The 21,054-nt window shown below is 44.5% G+C and overlaps 1 protein-coding gene across 1 annotated transcript in view; it reads right to left on the reverse strand.

Moving 5' to 3' along the window:
* LOC122802398 (SR-related and CTD-associated factor 4-like) overlaps positions 1 to 21,054 on the reverse strand; it is a 1,636,555-nt gene that overhangs the window by 146,114 nt on the left and 1,469,387 nt on the right. The window contains exon 13 of the mRNA XM_044072023.1: positions 20,744 to 20,844. Within this exon, the coding sequence (XP_043927958.1) occupies positions 20,744 to 20,844 (101 nt within the window). The remainder of the gene's footprint in view (positions 1 to 20,743; positions 20,845 to 21,054) is intronic.

A 21,054-nucleotide genomic window follows, 5' to 3' on the forward strand; every position in this document is an offset into this window, starting at 1 on the left:
GGACTTAAGTAGAGAGGCAAATGATGATGCTTTGTAAATGTGTGAACAGAACTCCAAGTAGCAGCCTCTAGAATGTCTTTGGTTGGTACTCCCGAGAAAGGCTGCTGAAGTAGCTGCAGCTCTGGTGGAAAGAGAACTAATGCCCTTGGGCACAGGTTTACCATGGTGCAAGTAGCAGAAAAGTACAGTTGTTTATCTACCATAAATGTAGATGCTAGAGTGTAGTCACTGATGGCAGTCATTACAATTAGGTTATCCTGCTGGCAGGCTACCCGCAGTCGGCCAGAGTTCCAAAGTCTAGGTCCGGCGTCAGTTGCTGTCGCCTCCTCCCTGACGTCAGTGCGCCAGGGGTATAAAAGATGCAGTCGTTACGCCATTTTCTTCAGTTTTTCTTGCCCCACATGTCAGGTGCCCCTAAAAACAGTAGGCTAAAGTATGCATACACAAAAAACTTTTCCTTCATCTACAAGCAAAACACCACATAGGTTGTATAGAATAGAGAAGTACAGATAAGTCCCAGCAAGGAAAAGGGGGATGGGTGGGAGGGGAACCTGGACTGCAACAGTGAATACACGAACATCTACATTTCTGGTAGGTACACAACTGTACTATGTTCATCGTGTTTCACTGTTAGTCATTACAATTGGGTTGAATCCCAAAGCTAAGGTTGGGAGACTGGTGCTAAATAGGATTAGAAGAGGCTATCAGGCCCTGCAGAACTGCAGTGGCAAAGCCTGCCCTGGATTTAAAGTAGAAGTGATAGTGCTTTGTAAAAGTATGCACTGAACTACAAGTTGCAGCCTCTAAGATGTCTTTGGTTGGTACTCCTCTGAGGAAGGCTGCTTAAGTGGCTGCTGCTCTGGTTGAATGTGGCCTAATGCCTTTAGGCACTCATTTGCCATGCTGTGAATAGCAGAAACAAATGCAGTGGCCTATCCACTTTGAAATAGTCTGTTTCGAGATAGGCTTTCCTTGTGATCCTGCAGCATATGCCACTAGAAGTTGTTCAGTCTTACTGAAAGCTTTGGTTCTGTCCAAGTAGAAGCATAGCTGCCTGTGAATGTCCAAAGAAAGCATACGTTTCTCACCTTTATTCTGTGGGTTTGCGTAAAAGGTAGGCAAATGAATCGTTTAGTTAAGGGCCACACTGGACACTACCTTAGGCATAAATGTAGGGTTTGTCCTTAAAGAAACCCTGTCAGGATGGAAAATAAAAGGTTCCACAGCCATGAGTGCCTGTAACTCAGACTCGTCTAGCAGAGGTTATTGCTAGGAGCAGAGCTGATTTCCAGGATAGGAATTTTATATCAGCTGCAGAGGCTGGATTGAAGGGAGGCAGTGCGATTTTTTCCAAGACATAGTTGAGGTCCCATGCAGGTATTGGTGCTCTCCTTGGAGGTCTTATGTTTTAACCCCGCTAAGGTACGGCCTTAGTAATGAATGAGAAAAAGTAGGTGGTTCTGTATTGTAATGAGCTGAAATGGCAGAGGCATGAATTTTAACTGACGAAAAGGAAAAGATTTATCCAGCATCTCAGTTAAGTATTACAAAATCTGAGGAATATTTGGAACAGTCGTGTCAATACCTTGTGCCTGGTTCCAAGCACAGAATCTCTTCCATTTTTCTGCATAAGATTTTCTGGTGCTAGGCCTCCTGGCCTCCAAAATAACATCCATCACTGCTTTAGAGAGAGGAAGGTCTTGGAATGGCTACATTATCCGCCAAGCTGCCAGGTTTAAGGTCCTGAGTTGGCTGTGCAGTATCGGACTGTCTTGTTGGGTCAATAAGTGAGGAATTTGAGGTAATGTCCAAGCTGGGCATTGAGACAAGCTCTTTAGGATTGGGTACTAGTGCTGGCAGGGCCAGTCTGGGGCAATAAGTATAATTTTTGGCTTCTCTTGTCTGACCTTGAGTACCACCTTGAAGAGGGGCGACAGAGGAGGAAAGGCATATACTGTTAGGTTTTTCCAGCTGAAAGGTAGAGCATCCACTTTCCATGCTTGCTTGTGATAAGCCATTGTGCAGAATTTCTGTAGCTGGCAGTTGTGAAGGGAGGCAAATAGGTCTATGTCCGGACATCCCCAGTTCCTTGTTATCATGCTGAAGACTTGTGGATCCAATTTCCACTCATGGGGATCCATTAGGTTTCTTCTTAGTTCGTCTGCCAGAGTATTTATCCTTCCTGGCAGGAATTCTGCTTGCAGATGTACTTGGTAAGTCAGTGCTTTGTCCCACAAGTTCATGGCTAGTCTGCAGAGGGGGTAGGCATGCGTGCCCCCCTGCCTGTTTATGTACCACATGACTGTAGTATTGTCCATCTTTATCAGTAGTTGTCCTGAATGAAGTAGATCCTTGAAGGCTGTCAGAGCATTCTGAACAGCTAGCATCTCTTTTTGATTGATATGTAGATGCATTTGACTTGCGGACCATGTGCCCTGAATACATCTTCCTGCATTATGGGCTCCCCAGGCATAATCTGATGCATCTGTTCTCAATGTCTGCCTGGCTGTGGGCAAGGTGAATGGCTGTCCCGTGTTGAAGTGACAGGCTTTTGCCCACCATCGAAACTCCTGTTGCAGGCAGGGAATGAGGGTAATTATTGTTTCCAGGCTGTGGCAATGTTGAGTCCAAACACTTTTTAGATACCATTGAAGGTTCCTCCTATGCAGTCTTGCATATGGAATTAGCAGTATGCAGGATGCCATGAAGCCCAATGCCTGCAGATTTTTTCTTGCAGATAACTGGGTCTTTGTTGCCAACATTTTGAAATAAGTAGTCTGTCTGGCATGAGATAAGCCATCTGGGCAGTTGTATTTAAGCTTGCACCCAGGAATATTATCTCTTGAGAGGGTACGAGTTTTGATTTCTTTTCGTTAACTGTGTACCCTAGACCTGTTCGTAATCTTTTTACAAACGCCAGATGCTGTAGTAGAATGTCCTTGTTCTCTGCTTGAATAAGGCAGTCGTCCAAGTAAGGATATATTTGTATTCCTCTGTCGGCAAAATGCAATTACTGGTGCCAGGTATTTTATGAAGACCCTGGGCACAGTAGACAAGCCAAAGGGCAGTGCAGAGAATTGGTAGTGTATTGAGCCAGCTATAAATCTAAGGTATCTTCTGCATGATTGTCTGATTGGGACATGCAGGTATGCCTCTTTTAGGTCTAAAGTCACAAGCCAAGCCTTCTTGCCCAGCATGGGCAGAAGCTGCTGCAGAGTTAACATTTTGATTAGGATAGACAGGTCTAGTATTGGTCTCCAGGCTTTGTCCTTTCTGGGTACCAAAAATAGCCTTGAGTAAAATCCTTGTCCCTGCTCATGCTGTGGTACTTGCTGAATGGCTCATGTCCATGAGAGATGAAACTTGTTTTTGTGCCTCTGCCCATTGATTGCGTGGCAGGTCTGGCATACCGCTTGGCCTTGGCAGGGTGTGAAAGTGGAACCTGTAGCCTTGAGATACGATATTTAAGACCCATTTGTCCTGGGTGATCATGCACCAATTTTGTGAAAAAAGTGCTAGTTTTCCCCCAAAGGAGCTGCCAGAAGATAAGTGCTTTGTGCTGGCAGGGGAAAGTCACTGAGACTGTTTCCTGTACGGCTGTGATTTTTCCTCTCCACTTTTGGAGGTAGAAGCATCCCATTGTTTAGGCCTGTATGAGTCTTGGGGCTGTGATCTGCCTCTGGGGCATCTATATCTGACTCTGTGGCCTGTCTGACACTGGAAAGGACCAATTCTTTGTAGGCCAGTTCCTGCTAAATCTGGGAGGCTGCAACTGTAAGAAATCCTTTACTGTTTGCATAGACTTAGCTTTGTCCTCCATTTTCTTCAACACCTCTTCTGCTTAACACCAAACAAGGTATCATGTTGTAATGGAGCATCTAACAGTTTTGCTTTAACATGATCGGGTAGATTCTGTTCTTTTAACCAAGCATGCCTCAATGACAGAACCTGTAACTGCGGCCCTGCAGGAGGCCTCTAGAAAATCAAAACCACATTGCAAAGTATGCGTTGCCACTTGTTCAGCTGCATGCAATAAGTCCTGCATTTCTTAGTTTTCTGCACATTCTGAATTTGTCAACATTTTCTGTTAAAGCAGTGACATAAGATATTGCTGATATTTAAGCATATGAAACTGACAATTTAAAGCTCTTACAGCCAAATTAGCAGAAGTTTAAATCTTTTTCCCCCATCTGTCCAGGGCCCTTTAATCCCTATCAGAGGGGATAGGGTTTTTTGCAGTGGAAGCCTTGACCCCCTTGGGACCCTGAGAAATAGTTTCTGGGTCAGCAGCAAGGTTTCTATAAAGAAATGTATGTGAATCAGGAATCCTGTATCTGTCTGGCTTAACATGAGCTGGTGGTAAGGGGTCAGGAGACAGACCGGACTCTGAAAATACATCTACAATGACTAAAACAGGAGGAATAGCAAAGGGCCTGTGCTGAGGCAATAAAAGGAAGTCTCTGAGCCTTTTCTTGGATCCTGAGCAATCTTGGCTCTCCCAGTGGAAATGTTCCCTCATACTATGCAGGGTCTCCCCAAAAGAATAATCCTCAAGAGAGGCTGAAGGGACAGATTCTTCAGCATCAGAATCCTCATAGGGAGGAAGGGAATATTCCTGTTCAGAAGAGGAATCAGAGGAAATGGAAACCTGATCTGAAGATTCATATTCTGTCTCTTGCCTAGGCCTCTTATCAGGAGGGGGATGGGAACCCCTGATCAAAGTAATTAGGTCTTCGGCCATTTTAAGCATCTGTTGTTTAGGCATGGAGGCCTGTCCAGGAGAATTCTGTACTTGTTTCTGTGTCTTTAGAGCTGCTTTAGTCTTTGCCTTTGAAGCTGAAGTTGGTTTTACATATAATTGTGTAGGCCTGAAAACACCCTCAGAAGCCGATGCCTGCTCAGCGGCTCCAGACTCATCTGAAGGAATAGTTTCCGAGTGTCAATACCTTGAGTTTCCAGCAGCCTAGTCGACTCCACGTGGGAGTCGGAAGAGGCCTGTAGCTCTGAGGTAGCGGGTGTCAGGGGCTGCGAAAGCACCTCACTGAGAACCGGCGACAGGCCAAACGGAAGCCTAGTCTGTTTTGGACCTCGGATGCCTGTCCTTTTCTTTGCATTTTTTATAAACTCCGGTAGTCGGCTGTTCCGATGGCATTTTATAATTGAATCTTCTACCAAACTACTGAAATGCAAAATCGTACCGAAGCTTAATAGTGCGTTGGTTAAATCTAGCACAAAACAGACAACTAGCAACATCGTGGTCAGGGCCTAGGCAAGGAATATAGCAAGAATGAAAATCCTTATGAGGTATTTGCTTCCCACAAGAAATACAACTATTAACTTTTTCTGACATCGGTCTGGAGTAAGAAAAAAGTTTCCCCAACGGGGTACTTAGCTTTAATGAAGACTTCAGATCTGAAATTCGATTTTGAAAATCTCAGGAGTCGGCCGACTGGCACTTGCGAACTGCTTTTGCTTTGGGCACCGTGCTGCAAGAAAGACTGAAGAAAATGGCGTTGGCTGCATTTTTTATACCCCTGGTGCACTGACATCAGGGAGGAGGTGACAGCAACAGACGCCGGACCTAGACTTTGGAACTCGGGCAGACTGCAGGTAGCCTGCCAGCAGGATAACCTAATTGTAATGACTGCAACAGTGAAACACGACAAACATCGAATGCAGTGGCTTATCCACTTTGAAATAGCCTTTCCTTCTGATCCTGCAGCATATGTCACTAGTAATTGCTCAGTCTTTCTTAGAGCTTTAGTCCTGCTCAAGTAGAATCTTAGCAGTCTGTGTACTTCCAAGGAATGCAGAATTCTCTCCCCCTTGTTCTGCGGATTTGGATAAAAGGTTGGCAGATGAACAGTTTGGTTAAGAACCACACTGGAAACCACCTTAGGCATAAATGTTGGATTTGTTCTCAGAGACACCCTGTTTGGGTAAAATATGATAAAAGGCTCCAAAGCCATGAGGGCCTGTAGCTCTGAAACTCTTCTTGCTGAAGTAATTGCTAGTAACAGGGCTGTTTTCCATGATAAGAACTTTATATCAGTGGTAGCAGCTGGTTCAAATGGAGGCAGGGTGAGCTTTTCCAACACATAATTGAGGTCCTATGCAGGTACTGGTGATCTCCTAGGAGGCTTTACATTTTTGGCTCCTCTAAGATACTGCTTTAGTAAAGGATGAGAAAAGGTTGGTGGCACTGTATTGTAATGAGCCGAAAGGGCAGAGGCATGGATTTTAATTGATGAGAAAGATAGGCCTTTGTCAAGCATTTCAGTCAAGTATTGTAATAGCCGAGGAATATTTGGTTCTGCTTTATCAGTTCCTTGTGCTTGATTCCAAGCACAGAATGTCTTATTTATCAGCATAAGATTTTCTAGTACTAGGCCTTCTGGCTTCCAAAATGACATCCATCACAGCTTTACTGAGAGGTGATGTTTGTATAACTACATGATCAGCCATGCTTCCAGGTTCAGTGTCTGGAGTTGATTGTGCAGGATCTGATTGTTTTGCTGGGACAGTAGTTGAGGTCTTTGAGGTAAGGTCCAAGCTAGGTATTGAGACAAGTTCCTTAGGATTGGGTACCAGTATTGGCGGGGCCAGTCCGGGGCAATTAGCATCATCTTTGGTTTCTCTTGTCTGACTTTTAGGAGGACCTTGAGAAGAAGAGGCAGAGGAGGAAAGGTGTAAACTGATGGGTTTTTCCAACCGAAGGATAGGGCGTCTACTTTCCATGCTTGTCTGTGATAAGTCCTTGTGCAGAATCTTTTCATCTGATAATTTTAAGGAGAGGCAAACAGATCCATGTCTGGGCTCCCCCATTTCTTTATCATGCTGAAGACTTGTGGATCTAGTTCCCACTCGAGGATCCATAAGGTTTCTGCTTAAATAGTCTGCCAGAGTATTTTGCTTTCCTGGCAGGGATTGGGCTTGAAGATGTATTTGGTAAGTCAAAGCCGTGTCCCACAGTGCCATGGCTAATCTGCAAAGGGGGTATGAGTGTGTGCCCCTCCCTTCCTTGTTTATATACCACATGACCGTAGTGTCCGTCTATCAGTAGTTGTCCTAGATGAAGTCCTTGAAGGCTGTTAGGGCATTTTGAACAGCTAGCATCTCTTTCTGGTTGATATGTAGATGCATTTGTTTTGGGGTCCATATGCCCTGAATGCATCTTCCCGCCATGTGGGCACCCCCAGGCATAATCTGATGCGTCTGTTAAGGTTTGGCTGGCAGGGGGTAGAGTAAAGGCCCATCCCATGTTTTGCTGACATGCCTTTGCCCACCATAGAAGCTCCTGTTGTAGGCAGGGAATGAGAGGAATCGTTTCCAGACTGTGACAATGTTGACTCCATAAAGTTTTTAGGTACCACTAAAGTTTCCTCATATGCAGTCTTGCATATGGAATCAGTAGGATGCAGGATGCCATGAAGCCCAAAGTCTGCAGAATTTGTCTTGCAGATAACTGGGTTTTTGTTGCCATCATTTTGAAGTATAGTCAGTTGCCTTTGCTTGTCTGGCATGAGGTAAGTCATCTGGGCAGTTGTATTCAAGCTTGCACCCAGGAATGTTATCTTTTGAAAGAGTACCAGTTGTGATTTCTTTTCGTTTACTGTGCACCCTAGGCATGTTAGAAGCCTTTTCAAAATGCCAGGCATTGAAGAAGACTGTCCTTGTTCTCTGCAAGAATGAGACAGTCGTCCAAGTAAGGATATATTTGTATACTTTGTCTGCAAAATGCAATTACTGGTGCCATGCACTTTGTAAAGACCCTGGGCGCAGTAGGCAGTGCAGAGAATTGGTAATGCATTAAGCCAGCCTTGAATCTGAGGTATCTTCTGCACGACTGTCTTATTGGGACATGCAGGTATGCCTCTTTTAGGACTAATGTCATCAGCCAAGCATTCTTGCCCAGCATGGGCAGAAGCTGCTGCAAAGTCAGCATTTTGAATTTTGGAATATCCAAGTATGTGCTCAAAATCGATAAATCCAGTATTGGCTGCCAGGTCTTGTCCTTTCTGGGTACCAAGAACAGTCTTGAGTAAAAACCTTGTCCTTTTTCCTGTTCTGGTTACTGGCTGAATGGCCCACATATCCATGACGGACATAACCTGTTTCTGTGCCTCTGCCCATTGATTTTTTGGCAGATCTGGCCAATAGTTTGCCACTGGCAGAGTATGGAAATGGAATCTGTATCCCTGTGATACTATGTTTAGCACCCACTTGTCCTGGATTAACTGCCAATTTTGAGCAAAAAGTGTTAATTTTCCCCCTAAGGGTGCTGCCGTAAGATAAGTGCTTGGTGTAGGCAGAGGGAAGTCATTTGAACTGTTTTCTGTAGGTTTGCACTATCTCCTCCAGATTTGGAGGTAGAAGCACCCCATTGCTTTGACCAGTATGAATCTTGTGTCTGGTATGTGGATCTCTTAGGGCGTCTGGATTTGCCCCTTTGAGCTCTGTCTGACACAGGAAAGGACCAATTTTTTGTAGGCCAGTGTCTACTGAATCTTGGTGGCTGCACTTGTAAGAAGTCTTTCACAGTTTGCATAGACTTAGCTTGGTCTTCCATTTTCTTTAAAACCTCTTCTGCCTTAATACCAGAGTATCATGCTGTAAAGGTGCATCTAGCAATTTCGCTTTAACATAAGGCAAATTTTGTTCCTTTAGCCAGGCATGCCTCCTAATCACAGATCCAGTAACTGCGGCCCTGCAGGAGGCCTCTAAGGTGTCAAAACCACATTGCAAAGTATGGTTTCCAACCTGTTCAGCTGCATGCAATAATTCCTGCAATTCTTTATTTTCTGCACATTCAGAAATCATCATTTTCTGTTTCAGGAATCCCATAACATGCTGATACTTGAACATATGAAATTGACAGTTTAAGGCCCTAATTGCCAAGGTTGCAGACGTATAAACCTTTTTCCCCCCATCTGTCCAGTGCCCTTGAATCTGTCAGAGGGGGTAGGATTTTTTGCTGTTGAGGCCTTAACTCCCTTTGGACCCTGTGAAATAGTTTCAGGATCAGCAGCAGGGTTTCTAAATAAAAATGTATGCGAGTCAGAGACCCTGCAATATCGGTCAGGCTTGCTGGGAGCCAGAAGTAAAGAGTCAGGGGTCAAGCTAGACTCCGAAAACACATCATCCACAATGTCTATAACAGGGGGTATGGCTAAAGGCCTGTGCTGATGATGAAAGAAAATCCCCGAGTCTTCTTTTGATTCTGAGAAATCTTGACTATCCCAGTGAAAATGCTCCCTCAAGGTATGCAAGGTTTCTCCAAATGAATAATCCTCAGGAGGTGATGCAGATGATATAGACTCCTCTGCATCAGAATCCTCATAGGGAGGTATAGATAATTCCTGATCAGAAGGGGAATCAGAAGAAATAGAAACCTTATCTGAAGATTCATAATCAGTGTCTTGCCTAGGCCGCTTATCTGGAGGAGGATGGGAACCTCTGATCAAGGTAATAAGGTCTTCAGCCATTTTGTATCACTGTTTTTTAGGCATAGAGGCCTGTGCACGTGGCTCATGCGTCAGTTTTTTAGTTTTATAAGTTGCTTTTGTCTTTGGCTTTGCAGCTGTCATTGGTTTGATATACAAATGTTGAGGCCTGAATACACACACACAAGCCGGTGCCTGCTAAGCGGCTCCGGACCAATCCGATGGAGATACATCCGTGGGTCCAATACTTTGAGTAACTTGCGGCATGCCGGACTCCACATGGGTGTCGGAAGGGGCCTGCGACTCGAAAGTAGCGGGTAGCAGGAGCTGCGAAAGCACCTCACTGAGTACCGGCGACTGGCTTAGGAGAATCTACGTCACCGGTTTTGGACCTTGACTGTCTCTCTGTCCTTTTCTTTACGTTTTTTATGTACTCCTGTAGTCTGATTGCTATTCGACATTTCTCGGTACTTAAATCCGTTTCCAAAATACTCAGAGGCAAAAATATACAGATGCTTAATAGTGCGTTGGTTAAATCTATCCCAACATAGACAGCCAGGCACGTTGTGATCAGGGCCTAGGCAAAGAATACAGTATAAATAGAAATTCTTATGAGGTATTTGCTTCCCACAAGTAATACAATTAACTTTTTCTGACATCGGTATGGAGCAAGAAAAAAAAGTTTCCCCAACGGGGTACTTGGCTTTAGTGAAGACTTCGGTTCAGAAACTCAAACTAGAATATTTCAGGAGTCGGCCGACCAGCACTTGTGAAATGCTTCTGCTTCAGGCACCGCACAGCAAGAAAGACTAAAGAAAATGGCGTTGGCTGCATGTTTTATACCCCAGCCGACCTGACGTCATGGAAGAGGAAACAGCAACCAACGCAGGACCCAAGACTTGGGAATTCAGGCTGACTGAGGGCAACCTGTCAGCAGATTACCCAAATGTAATGACTGCAACAGTGAAACACAAAGAACATCAAAAATTTCAGGTAGCTGCCGACGGGCACTTGCGAACTGCATCTGCTTTGGGCTCCCACGCGGCAAGAAAGACTACAGAAAATGGAGTCGGCTCCATGTTTTATACCCCTGATGACCTGACGTCATGGAAGTGACAGCATCCGATGCAGAAATCCAAACACAGTGATATTCAGGCCAGCTGAGGGCTACCTGCAGGCAGATAACCCAAATGTGATGTCTGCAACACTGAAACACGAAGAACAAACATTCTTTTTTCTGAAGATGAAAGAGAAAGGAGGGAAAGGGAAGAGCCTCTAAGTTAAATGGCAACTCCCCCAACCCAGGAGAGCCTCTAACTTAAATGGCTGCTCATATAAGAAAGGAGAAAAGGGAAAGAAGGGGGCCCTTAAATGAAGACGGAGCTAAGAAAAAAAACACAGAACCCTCTAAGTCAAACGGGTTCAAGGAAAGGTTTAGGCCTGAAGGAACAGTAAGATGGCCACAACAAAAAGGCAGCAGCGGAAAGGTTACAAAGGCACTAGCCTAAGGTGGACATAATCTAAAGACTATACTAACAGAAAATAGCTATTTAAATTCAGAAAAACTTTGTCAAAGCCAAAATGAAAATACTTAGCCTGAGCCAGTACAAGTACTCTCGATGCTGCAAGCGGCAAATGAGATGGGTGTAACTACCGCTAGGCATGCTGGGATAGGGGCTAGCCTCGAGCCAGTAAGAAGCTTGTGAGCTATAGTTTTTGGCTGAGTCGGAGCCGTGGATCGGCTCCGAACCCAACCAGCAAGGAGGAGGGAAGATGGGACAACATAACATTATCTTTTCTGGGTATCTGACATTAAGTTAGCATCCCACTTAAAGTACTCTCATTTTAGTAATAGTTTCCCCAACGGTAATATCCTCTGGTGGGGAACCTCCTTCAACAGAGTCTTCATCTGGGGAGTAATAATCCACAGTTGAAGCAATTTGAGAGACACAGGAAATGGATTCCTCAGAAGAGTAGGAGTCCTCTGGTTCTTTTTCCTCTCCCTGAAGAGAAGGGGTTAAATGTAGGGAGGAAGCAGAGTCTGGCCTGGGGCTCAGCACAGGACTGCTGGTAGGTGTAGGGCCTGAGGGCCTAAGAGCCATAAAGGCCTGCATTAGTGAGTTGGTAAATGGTTGCCAATCTGGAGCTCCTTGAGAAGTGGGGTTCAAGTGTTTAGTCTTTTGATTTTTCTTTGTTGGTGTGGGCTTAGGGGTAGGCTTAGAGAGTGAGGCCTGGGCTGGAACAGGAGAAGTCTCGGTCGGCCGACAAAGTGTCTGTCCCCCCTCGACATCGGTTATGACCGGCATCTGGCTCAACTCCGTGGATGTGCTTTCCATGGCTGCAGAAATGCCTCTTTCAGTGGAACCATCGAAGCTAATGGAGTAATCGGGTGCCCCTTGTCTCCTATATCAGTAGCCGGCAGGACATCAAATGGCAGAATAACATTGGGAGAAGGCCTGGAAACCATATCCTTTTTCCTCAGTTGTTCGGCTTGGGTGGCCAACTCGGGATCCATCCTGAGAGTGAGGTGTTTTAGCCTTTGATTTTCTATATACAAGTAAAGCTCAGCCAGTCGGCTGCTGAGGGTCTCTGGTACAAAAGATTGACAAATAAGACAAGACATATGGTTGTGCTCCTTTCCTAAGCAAAACACACCGGTCGTGAGAGTCTGTGTGGTACCTGGCTTCTGCAATTACATCTGCTCTTTTTCTCAGACACTGGCTAAAGGGGGATCTACAGCAACAAACCTCAAGTGTACGCAAGAGAAAAAAATCCCCAACGGGGTATTTATCTTTCGAAGTCTTTGGCATGAAGCAGTCGAAGTAACATCATCTGCAGCTAAAAGTTCTGAGGTCTATGCGTGCAGACGTCACATTTATGGTCCCTGGTTTATGGCCCTGCGTGTGACGTCACATGCACCTACAGCAGCCAGGCTTAAGCTTTTTTATAGCAGACGGGTCGCCTGAGACCGAAAAGGACATCTGAAAGTTCCTTAAATCCCTCTGTGACAAAATTCCATGACCTTAAGGTGAAAGTCGCTGAAGCACAGACATGCTTCTCAAACCTCTCCATCGACAGAGACTCCTTGTTGGGGGGACAGAGTGGCACTCGCCTTGGCAAGTTCCTTTTTAGTGGCTGCAGCCACAACCATGACATCAACAGGAACTCCTTTTCCACAAAATTGCGTGTCCTCCAGTGGTGCCATAATTCTGCTAGGTTTCCAAGGTACTGGTTCAATTGTGTCAGGATCCTACCACACTCGCTGAGAGAGATCAACTCAATCAGCTCGTCAGTGGGAAAAGTCATCCAAGAGGTAGACAGGCCAGTGCCAAAAGCCCCCAGGAATACAGAATCCTCAGATGGAAGGGCTGCTAGACTTCCAGACATCTTTGTTTCAAGATTTTAAGGACATCTCCAAATGGACTTCAGGAGGTGACCGTGGGGACCCCTCACCCTCAATAAAGTTTGTACCTTCTGTGATAGACTCCTCTGGGGAAGTGCTTCCTCTAGCATGTCATCTTCTTAGTGACCTCATCAGTGGGATGCTCGGCAGTGATATCCAAAGTTGGGAAGAATGGGGTTTCAGAACTGGCTGTCCCTGTGGAAAAGGTTGAGACTCCTACCGCAGAGACATCAATGCTATCGACTGAGGATCTGAGGGAGTAGGAACTGTGTAGCTGAGACAGACAATGCCTCCCCTCCTCAGCCTCAAAGGCAGACCTCGGATCCAGAAAGACAAGCTTCTGGACCATTGTTTTTCCCTGGTCAGAGGATAATTCACACAGAGGCAGAAGCCCGAGCCAAACTAACCCCTACAGAGGCTCTAAGGTGCAGAGACAGCTCCAATAACTTTGGAGTAGACTCCAACTCCTCGGATCTGACAGGGAAGCCTCTGCTCAGACAAATCTTCGAATCCTACTGAACCCAAGTGCGCAGAGCGAACTTCGGATCCAAGGATAGAGGTATCCTGGTATCAGAGTCAGAGAGCCAGATGGCTTGGATCCAAGAATTCAGAGATATTCGAATGAGTCAGAAGAGAAACTGGAAGAGGGGGTGTGACAAATGATTGGACCTCCTGACCCGAAGGGGTACCCATCTGTCTGTGCCGACAGAATTCTTCGACACACTCTCCACATCATCTTTTAAGCTCCTGGAAGAGTGTGGAAAATTCTGAAGGGGACCTAGGTCTCCCCAAAAAGGAAGAGGGGAACCCTGGTGGGAACTGGATCTACTGAAGGGAAGTATCTATTCCTTGGAAGGTAAAGAATACCGGATGGATTAGGTGGATAAATTGGCTTATACATCGTATCCGAAGAAGTCTGATCCAATATGTCTTTTCTTTTGCTTCAGATCCGATGCTAAGAATTCACCAGCAACGGTAATAAGTAAAACTATAATGTGTAGAGAAAAAAGGGAAAGAATACCAACGATGGTATTTGAAGGTACAAAAATGTACGGAAGGAGGAAGAGATATTTTAAGTAGAATAAACATCAAAAGGGCAGATGTTTAGGTAAGGGATAAAAGAATAGAAGGAATACAAGAATTAGAAATGTTTCGTTAGGAACAAATACAAAAATCAAACCTTTACAAACTTATCCGTTTGAGTGCAACGATCACCACATCTTTCGTGAATAGTAGCAAATGAGATCTGAGATACTTGGGATTGAAGCATTATGGGAGAAGATCAAAAGTTTTTGGGTGCCACAAGCTTTAGCAACGGCTGATTTGGATCGGAGGGATCGGATCCAAACCCATCAGTTGAAGATGGAATGAAAACTGACATCAGATATAGTGTTATGCATCCACAGTCATTTCCAGGGATACCAAATAAGGACCTTGAAAATCTGTTAAAATAAGCAAGACTTGTTTTTATGAGATACAAACACAGTACAATCATATTACAAAACAATTCAGACAAGAGGTTCGCCAAAAGTGCACTTTTTGTTGTCCGAAAGTCACATGGAAAAGACTAAATGACAGATGCACTGATAACATATCACCATTTAAAGTAAAAAAAAAAGAGAAAATGGTGCGATTTGCTCTACCTTTTGGCATCATAGCATAACATCCACTGCAGTCTCTCTACAGAGGGGGATGTCTGAAAGCTCAAGTCAGGCCAGAAGAATAAACATTTGCCTACAGTTAAATTCCTATGAGTAAGGAATACAGAATGAACACACAGCTATGATCCTTATGCTAAACATCTAGTAGGCAGTAAAACGTTTGAGAGGACTTCTACCATGCTTTCAAGAAGCACACTAGGCTGATGTCTGGCTTCATACTTAGTTACCGAAACCTCAGGCTGCTGATCTCTGTGCCAGTTGCCTTCTAGAGCTGGCAATTCATATGATGTGTAATAGGCCTAAAACTTCTTGCACATACTCTTTGCCTTGTATCTGAAGTAAACATCTGGCATTTGTGATGCTCTTTCACACTGGGCTCCACTTACAAAGGCAGCTGTGGTGCAGCTTCTCGACGATGATATAGTCACAATAAAGTACAGTTTTGTACCTACCATAAATGTAGATCTTAGTGTGTTCACCCTGCTGCAGTCATCACACTTGGGTTATCCTGCCGTCAGGCGATCCCTGCAGTCGGCCTGAGTTCCAAAGTCTTGGTCCGGCGTCGGTTGCTGTCACTTCTTCCCTGACGTCAGTGCGCCAGGGGTATATATATATATATATATATATATATATATATATATATATATATATATATATATATATATATATATATATCTAGCTAGATAAAAATAAAACAATACCTTTAGGCACAAGCAAATACACCACAGAGGTTGAATAGGATAGAGTGGTATAGATAAGTTCAGCTAGTTCAGAGGGGATGGAGGGAGGGTAACCTGGACTGCAGCAGGGTGAACACTCAAACATCTACATTTATGGTACGTACAAAACTGTACTATGTTCATGTTACCCTGCTGCAGTCATCACACTAGGGTTAAATCCCAAAGCTAAGGATGGGAGGTGGAGTTAAACAGGGTTAGAAGAAGCTAGTAGGCCCTGCAAAACTGCAGTAGCAAAACCAGCTCTAGCCTTAGAATATAGAGGCAAGTGATGGTGTTTGGTGAAGGTGTGCACTGAACTCCAAGTTGCAGCTTCAAGAATATCCTTGGTTGGCACTCCCCTGAGAAAGGCTGCTGATGTAGCTGTAGCCCTGGTGGAGTGGGACCTAATGTTAGCAGGTACCGGTTTCCCATGATGCGTGTAGCAGAAACGTATGCAATGCCCTATCCATTTAGAAAGGGTCTGTTTTGAGATGGCTTTTCGTTGTGATCCTGTAGCATAGGCTACAAAGAGCTGGTCAGAATTTCTGAAAGCCTTAGTTTTATCCAAGTAGTAACGTAATTGTCTGTGAATGTCCAAAGAGTGCAGGAGTCTTTCTCCTTTGTTCTGGGGATTTTAGGGAAAAAGGTGGGCAAATGAATGGTTTGGTTTAGGGCCGCACTGGATACCACCTTTGGCATAAAGGAAGGGTTAGTTCGTAGAGAGACTCTGTCTTGACGAAAAATGAGGAAAGGCTCCACTGCCATTAGTGCCTGTAGCTCTGAGACTCTTCTAGCTGAGGTTATTGCTAGTAGCAGGGCAGTTTTCCATGAAAGAAATTTTAAATCAGCTGAAAAAGCTGGTTCAAAGGGCGGCAGTGTAAGCTTTTCCAGAACAAAGTTGAGATCCCAAGTAGGTGTTGGTGCTCTCCTTGGCGGTCTTATGTTCTTAGCCCCTCTGAGGTACTGTCTTAGGAGTGGATGTGAGAATAAAGGAGGATCCGTGTTGTAATGAGCTGAAATTGCTGAGGCGTGGATCTTAATAGATGAAAAGCAAAGTTCTTTGTGCAACATCTCAGTTAAATATTGTAGAATCTGAGGAATGTTTGGATCAAGGGGATTTTGACCTTTAGCCTGGTTCCAGGCACAAAATCTTTTCCATTTGTCTGAATAGGTTTTCCTGGTGCTGGGCCTCCTGGCCTCCAGAATGACATCCATAACCGCTATGGATAGAGGTGTTGGCTGGTTTAGGGAATTTGCCATGCAGCCAGGTTTAAAGTCTTGGGCTGGCTGTATAGAATCGTATTGTCTCGCTGGGTGAGCAGGTGAGGAATTTTGTGGTAAAATCCATGGTGGGCCGTGGGCCATGTTCCTTAGAATTGGATACCAATGCTGGCGTGGCCAGTCTTGTGCAATAAGTATCATTTCTGGCCTCTCTAATCTGACTTTCAGCAGTACCTTTGCCAGAAGAGGCAGTGGAGGAAAGGCATACACTGTTAATGTTTTCCAACTGAATGAGAGGGCGACCACTTTCCAGGCTTGTGGTTGGAATGTCCTTGTGCAAAATTTTTTGAAGTTGGTAGTTTTGGGGGCTTGCAAACAGATCTATGTCTGGGCGTCCCCATTTTTGAGCTATCATTGTAAACACTTGTGGATCTAGTTTCCACTCGTGTGGATCCATGATGTTTCTGCTTAGGTCGTCTGCCAATGTGTTTTTCTTTCCTGGCAGGAATTGTGCTTGTAATTGAACCTGGTAAGACAGTGCAGTGTTCCACAAGGTCATTGCTTGCCTGCATAGAGGGTAGGAATGTGTGCCCCCTTGCTTGTTTATGTACCACATTACTGTGGTATTGTCAGTCTTTATTATTAGTTGTCCTGGGTGTATGAGGTCCTTGAAAGCTGTTAGGGCATTCAATACAGCTAGCATTTCTTTCTGATTGATATGCAGATGCCTCTGATCTGTAGTCCATTTGCCCTGAATGCACTGTCCTGCCATGTGTGCTCCCCAGGCATAATCTGATGCATCTGTTGTCATTGTTTGCCTGGCTGTGGGTAAGGTGAAAGGCTGACCCTTGTTGAGGTGACATGCCTGTGCCCACCATAGAAACTCCTGTTGAAGGCAGGGAATGAGTGGTATCATTGTTTCCAAGCTGTGGCTGTGCTGAGTCCATACGCTTTTCAGGTACCATTGTCATTTCCTCATAAGCAGTTTTGCAAATGGTATTAGTAGTATGCAAGATGCCATGAATCCCAAGGCCTGCAGAATTTTTCTTGCAGGGAGTTGGGTCTTTGTTGCCATTTTGAAATATTGAGTCAGCTGTTGCTTGTCTGGCATGAGATAAGCCATCTGGGCCGTTGTATTCAAGCTGGCGCCCAGGAATATTATGTTTTGTGAGGGCACTAGTTTTGATTTCTTTTCGTTTACTGTGTACCCTAGGCAACTTAGGTGTTTGACAAATACCAGACCCTTTAAAAGAATGTCCTTGCTTTCTGCTTGAATAAGGCAGTCGTCCAGGTATGGGTATATTTGAATTCCTCTGTCTGCAGTATGCAATTACTGGTGCCAGGCATTTTGTGAAGTACCTGGGCACAGTAGATAAGCCAAAGGGCAGTGCAGAGATTTGATAATGTGTTGAACCTGCAATGAATCGGAGGTATCTTCTGCAATTCTGTCCGATAGGGACATGCAGGTATGCCTTCTTGAGGTCCAACGTTACTAGCCAAGCATTCTTGCCCAGCATGGGAAAAAGCACAGTGTTAGCATCTTGAATTTTGGTACTTGCAGATAGGTGTTCAGAATTGAAAGGTCCAGAATGGGTCTCCATGCTTTGTCCTTTCTTGGAACTAGAAAGAGTCTTGAATAAAATCCTTGTCCTTGCTCCTGTGTAGGTACCTGTTGAATGGCTCATGTCCATAAGAGCTGTAATTTGTTTTTGTGCCTCTGCCCATTGATTTGGTGGCAGATTTGGCATTCCTTTTATCCTTGGTAAGGTATGAAAGTGGAATCTGTATCCTCGAGAGACAATGTTTAGGACCCATTTGTCTTTTGTGATGATGTGCCAGTTGTCTGCAAAAAATGCTAATTTTCCTCCCAAGGGAGCTGCCAGGAGAGATTTGCTTGGTAGAGTTTGAGGATTGAGTCATTGTGTTTGTCTTCTGCTAGCTTGGGGCCTGTCTTCTCCTTTTTGGGTAGCAGTACCCCATTGGCGAGGTTTGTAAGGGCCTTGTGACTGGCCTCTGCCCCTTGGGCGTATTTGCCTCTCTGTGATCTGTCAGAAGCTGGAAAGGACCAGTTTTTCATTGGCCAATTTCTGCTGAAACGAGGGGGTTGTACCTGCAAAAAATCCTTGACCGTTTGCATAGACTTTGCCTTATCCTCCATTTTCTTTAAAACCTCTTCTGCTTTGACACCAAATAATACATCCTGCTGTAAAGGTACATCCAATAATTTTGCTTTAACATGATCAGGAAGGGTTTGTTCTTTTAACCAAGCATGTCTACGTATGAGAGCCAGTAACAGCTGCTCTACAGGAAGCTTCCAATGAATCAAATCCACATTGTAAAGTATGTTTGCCCACCTGTTCAGCTGCATGCAACAGATCCTGCATTTCTTTGAATTCAGACTGTTCAGTATGTGTGCTCATTTTTTATTTTAATTGAGACATTAGGAATTGCTGATATTTCAGCATGTGAAAGTGACAATTTAATGCTCTCAAAGCCAGAGTTGCTGAGGTGTACATTTTCTTTCCCCATCTATCTAGGGCTCTTGAATCCCTTTCAGAGGGCACAGGATTTTTAGCCATAGAAGCTTTAGCTCCCTTAGGACCCTGGGAAATTGTTTCTGGGTCAGGAAAGGAATTTGTGTGCATCAGAGATGCTGAGGGAATAGAGTCTTCAGCATCAGAGTCTTCATAAGGTGGAAAAGTGTAATCCTGTTCCTCAGAAGAATCTGAGGAAATTGAAACCTGGTCAGAGGAAGCATAATCCTCCTCATGCATTGGTCTTTTATTAGGAGGGGGATGGGAACCCCTGATTAGGGTAATCAAATCTTCAGCCATCTTAAGCATCTGTTTCTTAGGCATGGGGCCTTGAACTGTAGACTGATGTACAGTCTTATTTGGTTTTAAAGGAGTTTTAAGCTTAGCATAAGATTTAATGGTGAGTGTAGTCTGTCTGAAGACACCTTCTGCAACCGAAGGTGTTTCCACTGCACCGGGGTCTACTTCTGCTCCGGTGTCAGAAAGGCCTAATGAAGATGGCTGTGTCAGCCTAATAGACTCCGCTTGAGAATCCGGGTTTCCAGTCTGGGTTTCCAGTTCTGCGGTCGTCAGGGGCTGCGTAGGCGCCTCACTGAAAACCGGAGAACCGGCGACAGGCCCAACAGAGACCTCGGAGTCTGGCTTGTTCCTAGGCTGCCTGTCCTTATCCTTGCGTTTTTTTATGCATACCAGTCGTCGGCCGCTCCAACGGCATGATGTAATTAAATCTCCTACCAAAGTAATGTCGTGCGAAGTCAAAACGGCGTTTGATAGTTCGTTTAATAAACCTAGCACAAAACAGACAACCTGTGACGTCGTGGTCTGGACCTAGGCAAGGAATACAATAGGAATGGAAGTCCTTATGAGGTATTTGCTTCCCACAAGAAATGCAATTAACTTTTTCTGACATCGGACTGAGGCAAGAAAAGGTTCCCCAATGGGGTACTTAGCTTTATTGAAGACTTCGGACTGAAATTCGAATTGAAATTCGAATCGAAAATCTCAGGTGTCGGCCGACCGGCACTTGCGAACTGCTTCTGCTTCTGGCACCGCGCGGCAAGTAAGACTGAAGAAAATGGCGTTGGATGCCTCTTATATACCCCTGGCGCACTGACGTCAGGGAAGAAGCGACAGCAACCGATGCCGGACCAAGACTTTGGAACTCAGGCCGACTGTGGGACCGCCTGACGGCAGGATAACCCAAGTGTGATGACTGCAGCAGGGCAACACGATGAACATCACATGTTTTTAGGCATTGAAATAGGGACTTTCCTACAATGAAAAACAGAATCATGATCTAAAAGTATAAAGTAAAAGCAGAAAGGAATGGGAAAGCACTGTGAAGGCAATACCCTTATACAAGCATGAGATGTCACAGCACTACAGCATCTGGCTAAAACAAACTAATTTGAGACTGGGTCATCAGTAAGATACCCCTACTAATGGTAGCAACACAAGGTGGCTCAAAACAACTTGTTACATATTAAAGCCAGCAATGAAATCACATGATTGGGGCAATTCAGCAAGGATAACCAACGACAGATTGCCAAAGAGTAGTAAATCTTGTCCATACATGGTTGCAAGAATAAATTCAAAAGGTATTAAAGTTGGGAGGGTTTGCAAGTACATAGTACAAAGTCGTCTGCAATGTTGACTTCTTTCAACTTAACTTTGCAAATTTTACAAAAACTCATACATGAAAACACATGCACAGTAAAACAAAGCTGTAAAAAAACAGCAAAGATATGCTCAACATACTTACATTTATAGACTCTATTTCTCCAAACTCCTCTATCAGTGCTGCAACATCCTGCTGGGTTGTCCGCTTGTCTAGCTGACCTACCCACAGAGTAGTACTACAAACTGTAAAAATGAAAACAAGATTAGTTAACTTCTGATTTATCTCCTGTTGAATATCAATGATGTCATTAAAAAAAACTCAAAAAAACATTCTCAGATTCAAACATGTTTATTCACTTCACTTGTATAGTATAGTTGTGTACTACACAAATGTTCAAAGTAGAATGAACTTCACTGCAGGGAATTCATAAAACACAATGGAATAAGTCAAGA

The sequence above is a fragment of the Protopterus annectens genome, chromosome 5.part0 (assembly GCF_019279795.1).
Source record: "Protopterus annectens isolate FY-2018-M chromosome 5.part0, PAN1.0, whole genome shotgun sequence".
NCBI classification, from domain to species: domain Eukaryota; kingdom Metazoa; phylum Chordata; order Ceratodontiformes; family Protopteridae; genus Protopterus; species Protopterus annectens.